The sequence below is a fragment of the Asterias rubens genome, chromosome 12 (genome assembly GCF_902459465.1).
Source record: "Asterias rubens chromosome 12, eAstRub1.3, whole genome shotgun sequence".
NCBI lineage: Eukaryota > Metazoa > Echinodermata > Asteroidea > Forcipulatida > Asteriidae > Asterias > Asterias rubens.
In genome coordinates, this window is record NC_047073.1 from 9,261,517 (window position 1) to 9,274,544 (window position 13,028).

The 13,028-nt window shown below is 37.5% G+C and overlaps 1 protein-coding gene across 1 annotated transcript; it reads left to right on the forward strand.

Moving 5' to 3' along the window:
* Positions 1-1,137: 1,137 nt before the first annotated feature.
* Positions 1,138-10,860, forward strand: LOC117297914 (thioredoxin-like). The gene is made up of 5 exons (XM_033781097.1): positions 1,138-1,373; positions 6,301-6,405; positions 6,955-7,014; positions 7,777-7,839; positions 8,549-10,860. Exons 1-5 carry the CDS (start codon positions 1,323-1,325, stop codon positions 8,612-8,614), a joined length of 345 nt encoding a protein of 114 aa, XP_033636988.1. The 5' UTR covers positions 1,138-1,322; the 3' UTR covers positions 8,615-10,860.
* The last annotated feature ends 2,168 nt before the right edge of the window (positions 10,861-13,028 follow it).

Sequence of the window (13,028 nt, forward strand, 5' to 3'; positions counted from 1 at the left end):
ACGTGGTTTATATTATGTGAATTTAAATCTGAGCGTAAAATAAGTTGTTAAAATGATTGTAAAATGATGGCGCGAAAAGGTTTGAACGCGCGCACAGGCAGCAGAGGGGGAGGCTTGGTTACTAAAGACTCCCAGACTACTAGAAATTAATCATCTCTCAACCATTTCACGCTACTGAGGAAGATCCCATACCATGAATGATAGGAAAAAACTATTCCCGTGCCCTGTTTGCCACGTTTCTAAAATGTTTTACCTCATCTTGCTAACTTTCAACAGTGCCAACTCTTCTCTTTGAAAGAACAATACCGGAGGAAACAAATTCGGGATAAATACCTCTGACAGTTTCGCTATTCCTATTGGTGGCGAGCTCTAGTTTTTATATATAACTCTATGGTGTGTGTAAACCTTTGTTTATGACCGGTAAAAAGTGTTGAAACATGGGCGTGACACGCGACCTTGCACCTGTTCTTATAAGATAGTTTCTTCATTCCTATTGGTCGAGAGCAACAGCTGAAACAGTTGTGCCACATCACGCGATACGCGCGACGCGCACAGCATTCCCTTATAAGGAGTTGTTTACCCGAGGGCGGCGGAGCACTTTACCATTTCATAGCTGGAGGGGTGGGTGTTTTGTTGAAAGAAATCATTTAACAATTATAATGTTTGCATTTATTTTACTTTTTGAGTGATGTTTTTGACCGAAAAGGTATTTATGAATGGGAATCAAAGTGTGTTGAATCGGTTTTCAACTTGTGGTTTAAACCCGCCGAGGCGCGCCTGGTTCTTTATAATTTACCTCGACAAGAACCAGGCCGGCCTCGTTGGGATTAAACCACCACACTAGTGAAAACCTCTTCACCACACATTGGTTCCCTTATTAATACACTGTGGACATGTGTGCCATAATATTAGATAAATAGCTTTAAAAAATACTTGTTTAGTTAAGTTTTGTTACAAAAATCACTTACAATACCCCCATTAAAAAGAATCATATGCGATGATATACAAAATAATATTATTAATAACATCAACCCCCTAACACATACACTGTACTCGGCCCTAATAAAAATTTGTTTACAATAAAGAGACAAAATATGACGAATTTAGGGGGTCAGACAACGATGATTAAGCATTTTGTGTTGCGCATGCATTTGAGTGTGTGTAGAAGCAAAGCATCCATCCGTCAGATCCGGTATCCATCAAACAAGAAAGTACAAAAGCAGTGGTTAATGCCAGTGTCCTTCTAGCAGACAGTATAGAGCAAGAACACAAGGCTTCCACAAATTCTACGAATCTATCAATTATCAAATATCCAATCCAGTATGAGTGCTAAGAAAATAACAACGGGGAAAGCCCACGTAATCGAGAGCACGGTAAGTGAAAAAGTAGTCACGAAGTGATTGTTTGAAGGGCTGCGGCGTGCAGTGATGCCCAGCAAATTAACGACAATAGACGCAGTGATGCAATACAAACAACAATGGGCGTTCTCACTGTTAGATTGCATATTCCGAAATGTCGAGTCATGTTGAGATAAGACACTGGACACTATTGGTAATTGTCAAAGACCAGTCTTCTCACTTGGTGTATCTCAACACCCCCTTATCTGCTTAATGCATAAATATTAGAATAAAGTAAAATAACAAACCTGTGAATGTGATGTGAACATTTATATCCTTAGTTTTTTGACGCTTTGATTTTTCATGTTTTTTTAGCTCAATTGGTATAATAATATCTATTAAATTAATAATATTTATAATATAAAAAGAGATGAAAAATATTATTTTAATTTTGGTTTTTACCCATACACTGATGCGTGTTAGGATTCGAACCCACAACCCTTGCAACTCTAGAGCAGTGTCTTACCAACTAGACTACCGAGGTTGCCCGGTAGAGAGGCAGTTTGAATCCTATGTTTTGGCTGCGGGTATATTAATAATAAAAGAAAAAAAACCCATGTCACATGAAGTTGTGTGTTTTTTACATGGTTGATTTCGAGACTAAATCCCTGTTTGCATTGGTCTATTGGGCTTTTGGGTCTACAGTGGTAACTTACTGGCCCGGTATACATTATCGCAACTAAATCCCTGTTCGCATTGGACTTTTGGGTCTTACTGGCCCAGTGACCATTGTGATGATGGAGGGATATAATCACAGAACAGTGCTGATATTGATTGTTCAATTCTTAAAACGTTTGTAAATTTTCTAAAGACCATCAACACAAATCAAATCATTAGCTTTAAAGGCAGTGGACACTATTGGTAATTGTCAAAGACTAGCCTTCAGAGTTGGTGTATCTCAACATATGCATAAAATAACTAACCTGTGAAAATTTGAGCTCAATCGGTCATCGAAGTTGCGTGATAATAATGAAAGAAAAAAACACCCTTGTCACACGAAGTTGTGTGCGTTTATATGGTTGATTTCGAGACCTCAAGTTCTAAATATGAGGGCTCGAAATCAAATTCTTGGAAAATTACTTATTTCTCAAAAACTATGTCACTTCAGAGGGAGCCGTTTCTCACAATGTTTTATACCATCAACCTCTCCCCATTACTCGTCACCAGGTGCCAGGGAAGGTTTTATTGTTATAATAATTATTTTGAGTAATTACCAATAGTTTCCACTGCCTTTAAAAAATACAATTTCATAAATATCCGTGAATGATAATTACTTTGTATATGGGATATCATAAATTTGCTACTAAATTTTACCAAATTCACTGTACACAAAACATGGTTCAATCTAAATATTTTGCAATGTGACATTGCTGGACAGAATCGCTCCCTGCTGGTATTATTGCATTGAGTAGCTTGATCATCATCATTTGTTTAAAATCAGAGCGCTACGCCAAGCCCAGGCTGTATACTCGCCAGGGAGCTGAACAAGATTGACAGGAATGTTATTGGTCCGAGCTAACGAGCACTGACCAGGGCCCAATTTCACAGAGCTGCTAAGCACAACAGCTTGCTGAGCATGAAATGTCTTCCTTGATTGATAAAAACAGGATTGCCAACCAAATGTTTATTTGTTGCATATAATTGCTTGTTACTGGTATTCATCTGTTGTTTGCTTATCCTGAAAATCACGTGGAAATTTGGTTGGTAATCCTGTTTTTATTAAGGAAGAAATATCGTGCTTAGAAAATTGTTGTGCTTAGCAGCTCTATGAAACTGGGCCCAGGGCACTATCGTATTGGTTGTAGGTAATGTGAGGGTAAGGCGCATTGATACAATATTGATATTGCAAACTGGGCTACTAAATGCATTTTTAATTTTTTTAAATTATAATTAACATTTACACATGATATCCCCTTTGTAATTTAAATTAAAAAATGATTTGCATTTAAGTGAATCTTTGATCATCAATAATTTCAAAAGTGTTTTATTTGTTCTACTTGTAGTTTATATTGTCAAGGACTAGGCCCTATGTCTGCCTAATTAGGCTCTTTTAATTTTTACTTTTGGCCTTTGGGATTAATTTGTTTTCCTTCATGTTATGCTGCGGTTTTACTTAACCCTCGACATCTCAAGTCAAACTTGGATTGTATTTTCATTAACCTCGGCTCTAAAAACAATATAATAGCGAAGTCTTATAGGGCACCATATCAAACAAGGTACTCAAGGCGCTGGGAGTGTACATGTCCAAACTTTCAGAAAGATAGGTTATTGAATTCTGCAGTGATGACCCAATATCTCGATTCCCTGAGCTGCAGTTTAATCGAGATGAAACTAATGATCTTGGTCAGCTTGGATATTTGTTCTTGTTTTTTTTTGAAATCAGAATTTTCATTTTTCAGTTACTGGATCGATTTCTTTTGACTCGCCAACAATTTGCAACAAATTATCATTTTTTTAAAGATTTATTTTACCTCGCCCACAATTCCCCCCCACCCCCTTTTTTAAACATGGACTATTCTGAATGGCCCCTAACTAAGTGAGTGTAGGCCTTGATCATTCAAAACTATGATTTGTTCCTGTATGAGTGCAACTGCAAGGAGGAGCAGAATGTTTTGTGCTCTCTCCCCAGAAATCACTGCCTCAAATCAAATTATGAGGAGTGACCTTGAAGTCCATTCATAGCATGTTACACACAAATGCCTATATTAATGCCGCATGCGTGGGTTGTCAGGTGCTGGCTTTACGAGCGCCTGTACATAAATTGATTAAAGTGATGTTTATAAAGGACGTAGTGAGAGATATCTCTTATAGGCAGCTGAGGCTTAAAGGCAGTGGACACTATTGGTAATTACTCAAAATAATTATCAGCATAAAACCTCACTTGGTAACGAGTAATGGGGAGAGGTTGATGGTATAAAACATTGTGAGAAACGGCTCCCTCTGAAGTGACGTAGTTTTCAAGAAAGATGTAATTTTCCACGATTTTGATTTCAATACCTCAAGTTTAGAACTTGAGGTCTCGAAATCAACCATCTAAACACATACAACGTCGTGTGACAAAGGTGTTTTTTCTTTCATTATTATCTCGCAACTTCGACAACCAATTGAGCTCAAATTTTCACAGGTTTGTTATTTCATGCATATATGTTGAGATAAACCAAGTGAGAAGACTGGTCTTTGACAATTACCAATAGTGTCCACTGTCTTTAAAGGCAGTGTGTACCTATTTATTCAAACCGCTTGACTGTTTAATCCTATTATGTACTGTAGATGTATGTAACTAACATTTGGAAGTTTGATTTCAAAAGGTGGTCTTGTTTGCGAAATACCACCCCCAAAAAACAGCGAATATGTCCGAACACAGGATGAACAAACGTTACTGCGGTATAAGACTTGTTAGATTCAGTTTTTTGGGGGGCATCAAATTTTTTATTTGTTGACATTTATAACCAAATTACTTCCAAATGAAATGTTTCACAAAATGCCCTGTAGTTATCCAAATGCAAGCTGACTGTAGGATTTAACCAACAGTTTTTGAATGAATATTGAGAGTGATAGCCAAACGTACACCTTCCCTTTAATAGAGGGACGCACTGAGTGAGCCGAAACCCCTTACCGAAGGCAGTTGAGGCTTAAAGGCCACGGACTCACGCGCCACTAATAAAAAAAGGTTCCAGCCGTTGCTAGGTGAAACAGGAAACTGGAAAATATGTAATGTAGAGAAAGATTATGTACAGTCGTTGTCCTTGATGTTTAATCAGCCACAATTCTATTGATTGGCCTTTTGTGCAGTATCACTTCCTTATTCTTATACCTGTCATGCCTGATAATACCTTTTCTTTTTATTTATTTATTTTTTTCCCCCAGATTTCTGTGGAATATTTCCGTAAATTTTCACTTTATTTGCAGATTTATTTGTTTAAATGCAACCAATTCTCATTATTTAGAAAAAATATATATATATTTTTTTAAATAATAACAATAATAATATTAATTTTGGTTTTTACCCATTCAATTAATATTCTTTATCCCGATGCAATCTCTTATAACAATAATAATAATGATTATGTGATTTATATTGCACCCATTCCATAAAATGTACAAAAAAAAAGAATTATACCACATTCACAAAAAAAGAAGAAAAAAAGAGAGAAGATACAACAGTTTATCAAGCATGACATACGTGTTCCTAGCATGATCGCATCGATGGTCAGGTTGTCAAAGGCGGCTTTCATAGAACAGTCTAGAGTGTACCAGTTGTTAGGACATGATTACGTAGGTTGAGCCGCCGTTCGAGTTGAAATGACATGACTAAAGTCGTTCACACTGGAACTTCTGTATGCATGCCCTACGTACATGTATGCCACCGAACAATCTTAGTAAACCCTTGGTCGTTGTTCAAACTTGGCCCTATCTGCCGACTTTTTTCCAAACATTTGCCTCTCAGCTACATTAATTGTAGATTATACTCTCTCCCAGCATTTTATATGAGTAACTATTTCTGAATTCAAACGCTGGTGTTTTTGATTAGCAGAGTGTGGGTTTGAATCCCCTGCTGTGACACTTGTGTCCTTAAGCAAGACACTTAACCATTGCTTCATCCTTCAGACGGGGCGTTAAACCAGTGGTCCTGTGTGTTATGTAACGCACGTAAAAGAACTCAGTGCACTTATAAAAAAGAAAGGGGTTTGCCCCGGTGTTCCTGGCTGGATTGGCAGCATATTGCGCCACAGCACCTTGTAAACCATTGCATAGTGCTATGTAACAGGAGTAGAACTCACAATTCAATATAAGTCCCATACCTTACATAAATACTGTATGTTTCAGCGCTTTGAGACGTGTATAAAGCGCTATATGAATATTGACTCTTATTATTTTTTATCATTATTATTATTAATTGCAGGCACAATTTGAGGAATATAAATCGGGATGTGGAAACATGCTCTTGGTTGTGGATTTCCATGCTCCGTGGTGTGGACCTTGTAGGTCAATAGGTCCAGCATTTGAGGTAAGTATTGAATTGTATACTTAATAATATAATTGGAAATGAGATCAGCCTAGGCCTTTTAATTTGGAAGTGACGTGGCTGAGCGGTTAAGAGCACCGATTTCAAACTCTGGTGTTTCTGATCAGCAGAGTGTGGGTTCGAGTCCCAGTCGTGACACTTGTGTCCTTAAGCAAAACACTCAACCATTGCTTCGTGTTTGGACGGGACGTAAAGCCTTTGGTCCTGTGAGTTGTGTAATGCACGTAAAAGAACCCAGTGCACTTTAACGAAAAGAGAAGGGGTTCATCCCAGTGTTCCTTGTTTGATTGGCTGCATATTGCGCCACATCACCTTGAAAACCAATACATGGTGCCATGTGAAGGAGTAGGTCTGTCGTAGGTCTTATATTTGAAAACACAGCTTCGCATATCTTGCAGGAAAATATACTTTGTGCTTTGAGTATGCCAACCGGGTGTAATAAAGCACTAAGAACTCAGTATTATTATATTATTACTATATGTATCATCATTTCTCCCTGTTTTTATACCCCCCCCCCCCCACCCTCCACAGAAAATTGCGACCGAGACGCTTGATGCTTGCTTTATCAAGGTGGACGTTGATGAGTTGGAAGTAAGTAACCTCTTATGGTCTTTGACTGACACTGTTGTCAACACAAAATAGCTTCAGAAATCAAACATTAAAAGGCACTGGACACCTTTGGTAATTGTCAAAGACGAGTATTCTCACTTGATGTATCCCATTATATCATGCGTACAATAACAAATCTGCAAATATTTTGATTCACTTGGTCATCAAAGTTGCAAGAGAATAATGAAAGAAAAAACACCCTTGTTGCACAAATTTGTGTGCTTTCAGATGCCTAATAAAAGTATAGTATAAAAGAAGTATTTCAATATTTGAGTGACGAATTACCTCTTGCTCAAAAACCCTGTTACTTCAGAGGGAGTCGTTTCTCACAATGTTTTATACTACCATGAGCTCTCCATTGCTCGTTACCAAGAAAGTTTTTATGCTAACAAATATTTTAAAAGACAGAACTTACACGTACATTGTTTACATGCAATGTTTTATACTACCATGAGCTCTCCATTGCTCGTTACCGAGAAAGTTTTTATGCTAACAAATATTTTAAAAGACAGAACTTACACGTACATTGTTACATGCAATGTGTGATAATAACAGACTATGAACTTTTGACATACCAACCAGATTAAGTTCCAGCTTCTTTCCATTTCCAACCTTTGTTTGTTTGTTTGTTGCTGTTCCCTCACAACAATTATTGGCTGATAGATTAAGTTTTGCCTCACTCCATGTTTGTAATAGAAAGAAAATTTCATTGGTTTTAATTTGATTCTTTCCTTTGCCCTCTAGGATGTCGCTGCTTTATGCGAAGTGAGTTGCATGCCAACTTTCCACTTCTACAAAAATGGATCGGTAAGTTTGAAGACTGTGCTTCATATTTTGGGTGCGTTCGATTAGCTTCCCTGGGTCATCCCCGGTCTGCCCCGGTGCGTTCGAATAACTTTTGACGTCATGCCAGGGGCTCACCCAGGTCAGCCCCCAGTGCCCTGCTTGTGGAGTGGGTCACTTTGGGGCTGGCCCCAGGTAAACGACGTCACTACGAGAGCGGTGAGTGGTCATTCGTTTAGCTCTTGTCAGGGGCTCACCCGAGTGAGCACTGAGGAGGAGACCCACGGAAGCTGAACGAATGCACCCTATATATTGTGTAGTTTGTTCAGTAATGTGGCAACCTACATGTACATTCATGTACCCCTTGGTAAAAGAGCAAACCCAAGCTCGAGTACCATGATCAGGATGGCTTTAGAAATGGTATTTTAAATGGTTACTGATTTGATAATGGCTAAGCATATTTATTTATGCTTAGCAAATATTTGAACATACCTTTTACAGTAGCAGTTGTATGACATTTTGATGCAGTAAAGGATTTAGTGAGGGCATTATTTTCTTTGACTTGAGGCGGCTTGACCAACATGCTAACTTTTTTGCCAATGCCGAGAAGGCTTGCCATAAAGGATACTTTAAGTGTTCGTTTTGTTTCATTTGTTGAGCTTTTTCCTAATGCACAAACTATAGAAGATATTTTTTTAAAACAATATTTCCTTCTTTATTTTTTCTTAAACAGCGGCTGAAGGTCTTCTCTGGGGCAAATGAAACCACACTTAAGGAGCTCGTGGCAGAGTTCAAATGATTGGAGTCGCCTTTCAGTATTTTCTTTTTCCAAAATGTGTAGAGATATATTAAGTAAACTGGGCCCAATTTCCTAGAGCCACTTAAGCAGAAAGGAGCAGGATACCAGTCACTAAAACAGCATCATCTTAAAGGGGCTTTGTCATAATGATCACAGCAGGCCTGTGGCTGCGCATGAACTCTCTCACCCAGCTACTGCACAATTATTGTGAGTACCGTAATTACCAATAGTGTCCAGTGCCAGCAACATTACTTCTCTCATCCTGACTGCGTATACCAAGTTTCAAAACTATTGGACTGACATACTTTGTGAGGTCTCTGTACTTTTAATGTTGTTCATAATATATATGCACGGGGGACCATGCAAGGGTCAGTTATTCCCTAACTAGCCTCATGCACTACACAAGAGATATTCTTGAATCTTGTTTTAGTGCTGTACATGTACGTTTGTTTTATCTTTAGGAAATGAGTGGTTACTAAGTACTTTGTTAAATAAATATTGTGGCTCATGCAGGGCACGTCAGATTTCAATGTTGCCATCTGGTATATCCTTTCTGTTTCACCTTACAAAACCACAGAACTAGCTCACACGCGTCTTTCTACTAATTATTATGGTTAAATTAAAAGCTGCATTAGGACAAGCAGCTGATAAACAATGCTTCACTTAATATGGAGAGCCAAAAGTAGACAACACATTTTTCTCTAACTCTGGGAGAACAGAAACAAACTAAATGTTCAAACAAAGTCCCGTTTCAAAATGGGTATTTCTTTTCTAGAAATCAGAAAAATCTCTACTAGCAAATCTTTACTAGTGAGTGAAAGTTGCATTGTTCTGCAAGTAGAAATTTTGAAATACCTGTTGTACCCTCTCAGACCACTGGTGTATGAGGAAATGAAAAAAATTAGAGTTTCTGATTGTACAAAATGAACATTTTGAAAGAAACCTTATCTGAAAATTAAGTCTGTTTTTATACCATAGTTTGGGAAAATGGGTTGTCCACTTTAGTTGTCCACATTTGCTGCAAAAGCATGATGGAATATGCAAGCAATTGCTGGATTTTTATGAATAGAAAACCTGGCACTATTACCAGTAAAGATGATCATGTTCACAGGGTTTAGGTTCCACAGGGTTTTTAAATCAAACATAACTTAACTATATCATCATCTCACCATACTGATCTCTTATTTAGACAATTGTTCCCCCGACTGATTAAATAAAATAAAAATGCTGCTTATTACAATTATTATACAATTAATATGCTGGTACTATAAAAACAACTGCAATTATTCATGCTGCAAATATGGCATGCTTTCAAGCAAGTTTTCCGTCGGTTTTTACTTTTGAGATCATGCCATGTTATAAAGCATATAAATTTACACAAGGTCCGTGTGTACAATGTGTTAAATTAATTTTTGTTTTAACTTCGTCGTTTCGCTCACTTCCGATTGAGTCTTTTTAAAAAGTAAAAGTAAAATCTTCCTGGTTTTCAAAATTCAACTTTGGCAGTGCTATTAATTTTACACAGATGAACAACATTGTGAAGTCGAGATGGTGAAGGGGCTGGGGGGGAGGGCTTCAAAACAGAGCTTTCAGTTTAGGGTAAGGTTAACAAAAATGTTTTCTTGTGCCTAAACGTTATGTGGGAGAATTGCAGGAAACCCAAGTGCCCCTCAGCCTTCAAAGGTCTGATCTAACTTAAACTTTGCAATCATAGCATGATATTTTTTTCAATGAGATTCGCTCTCTTTTTCTCTTTCAGCTTTTGGCAAGAGAGAGCACATTTTTTATTTTCTATAACCTGTACTTAATGTTTCCAAATATTAATTGTTTGGGAAGGCTAATTCCTGGAGCTTTCCTGTGAGAATTATTGGTGTTTAAATCATAATTATTTATCAGAGAAATATTGTAATTTTGACCACTGTGTATGGGTTGCTTTTATTTGTAAACTTGAAGCCAGCATTGTTCTGACCATTTTCTCCTCACATGTTGTAATATTTCAATTTGTATTGTTGTACTGTTCACTTGACTGGGATTAAAATAAATACAAGGGCTAGATAGAACAAAGATAAAAATTGTCAATTGTTACCCGTTATTTTTTGGTTTCAACGTTCTGGCCCTAATGCATGAGAAATGGTTAGGCCCTAATGTGTGAGAAAATGGTTGAGGTGCTTGTGAGCGCGAGACAGAACCCAGAGGCACGACTCTCGCACCTGGGCCCAATTTCATAGAGCTGCTTAGGAAGAAAATATTAATATTTGCGCAGATTGTTTTTAATGGAAATGGTATTTTAACTTGGTTTATAATGCACTTGTTCACCATTTTAATGTAATTTTGGTATGTGTACACTTACGATATTGTCGAAAACTAACGCCTTCGCATTTAATTAGTATGAGCATTGAGCCAGATAAAAGCCTTGAAAAGCTATTGTGTCCATTTTATCCTTACAAAAAAATATTCGAGAGCCGATTATTGTTCCCAATGGGAGCTTGTACTTTTATACAAGCATTACCGAAAGGGTAAAAAATTGTGCGTAAATATTAAGCTATCTTTTAAAAATTGAACTACGATTCCAGTTGTTTACTGCAAGAATCTTGAAAAATTGGTTTTCAGAAACTCGGGCGGTGCAGTGACAAGAGGGTTAACACGAAACTCAATGAGAGGTAACTTTGTAAACCAGTGTTTAGGATTTTATTTTGCACATCCATTTCAGTTTTCAGTGTGGGTTTTTCCTACTCAATCCCGAAAACATCCCCGTATTGTTTCAAATAATAAATACATCCGATCATTTTTAAGTGTAAAATCTGGTGGGAAAAAAGGAATCCTAAAAATGTATACCTGTGTTTCTGTTTAATTAACAATTAGTATCAGTACACACTTTTTAACAATTACAAAAACAAGATTGCTTGCAAGGAAGTGCTTTTAGTGTAAACAAGGTGCCGTTTTAATTTTAAAATATTCAAAATAATAAAGTTTGGCCCTGTTTAAGACCAAATGTGCATAGATGATTAAATACTATTAAAGCTATATTTATGATAACAAAATCAACAATACGTTGATTTAAAAAAAAAAAAAATCCTTTATGTTCTTTATGTGTTTTTTATGGAATGATAGAATACATCGTTCAAAAGAAAATCAGCTAGAAAGAAAGGAATATAGAAAGGGGTAGTCAGTTCACCAATTGTATGGATGGAAGCTGTGTACATACACTCTAATACTATAATTATATTTCTAACAGAACTTCATCAAACTAGCGCCCACTTTCACACTAGAGGGCTCTTCAGATAACCTTAACACACATGGCTTGGGGTTATTATGAGTGAGACAATCAAAATAAGCAATAATTACTTTCTGGATCTTCAAATGCTATTTTTTTTTTTACTGTAAAAGTATTTCAGACACAAAAATTGCTCTGGAGGATTGTATTGGTGTGAACTTTTCAATTTCACCGACAGTCACTAAAGCCCGGTTTATACTTCCTGCAAATGCGAAGCGAGTTTGACGTCACAAATATCCTTTTGCACATATTCGCAACTGAGTTGAGCAGAGCTGAACTGCTGCGAAGATTTGTTGCGAATTTTGTGACGTCGACGTTCGCTTCGCATTCGCATGGCATGAAGTATGAATCGGGCTTAATAAGTTTTGTACAATCACCACGCCCCAATTTAATTGAGCTGCTTAAGCACAAGAACATGCTATAACCGCAACAACATTTTGCTTACCAGCATAAGGTTGCCAGCCAAACTACCATGTCACGTGCAAAATTTGTGACTGGTATCCTGCTCATTTCTGCTAATCAGAAAGTCATTCATCAATATTGTCTGCTTATTAAGCAGCTCAGTGAAATTGGGCCCTGTCAAAACTGAAAACTAAACAAGAATTCACATAAAAGCACACTATTTTCAATTAAAAGGAACTTGCAGCATTTGTTGTTTTAAAGTTTCTTTTATTGTTTGGCACTGATTCAGATTCTTAACCTAGGAGAAATTTTAGGACAAGTGAGCAGACCAGGGCGCAATTTCTGTGCTAGCTGTGTAAGCAAAGAACGCCTAGTAACGAGGTCAGAGTACGCATGCACACAAGCCAAAATTCCCTGCTAACCCCTGAGATATGCTCCATGTAAGTGCAGAATTCTCTGCTTCCCTTACAGTAAGCAGAGCGATGAAATTGGAATCTGGAGTTTTTGTAAGGTGAAACGAGGCTGCTCTCCACGTGATAAGGACACTACAACTAGAAAATGGAAGAAAAAAAAACATGTACACAGAGGTCTTTGCATCCACAAACTTCCAACATCCAGTATGCTCGGTTTCCTCCAATAGCACCAAGGTGTGCCGAGCAGTACCTCAGCTAGCCTGAACATCTGACGTCACACTTCGAGGCTCGTGAATAACGCCAGAGACCTGCCTCCAAAACCGGC

Bases quoted from the DNA above. Each gene is read 5' to 3' on its own strand.
- LOC117297914 (XM_033781097.1), top strand. From the start codon at position 1,323: ATGAGTGCTAAGAAAATAACAACGGGGAAAGCCCACGTAATCGAGAGC. The intron at 6,406-6,954 runs GTAAGTATTGAA...CACCCTCCACAG, and splicing joins CAATAGGTCCAGCATTTGAG to AAAATTGCGACCGAGACGCT. The intron at 7,840-8,548 runs GTAAGTTTGAAG...TTTCTTAAACAG, and splicing joins ACTTCTACAAAAATGGATCG to CGGCTGAAGGTCTTCTCTGG.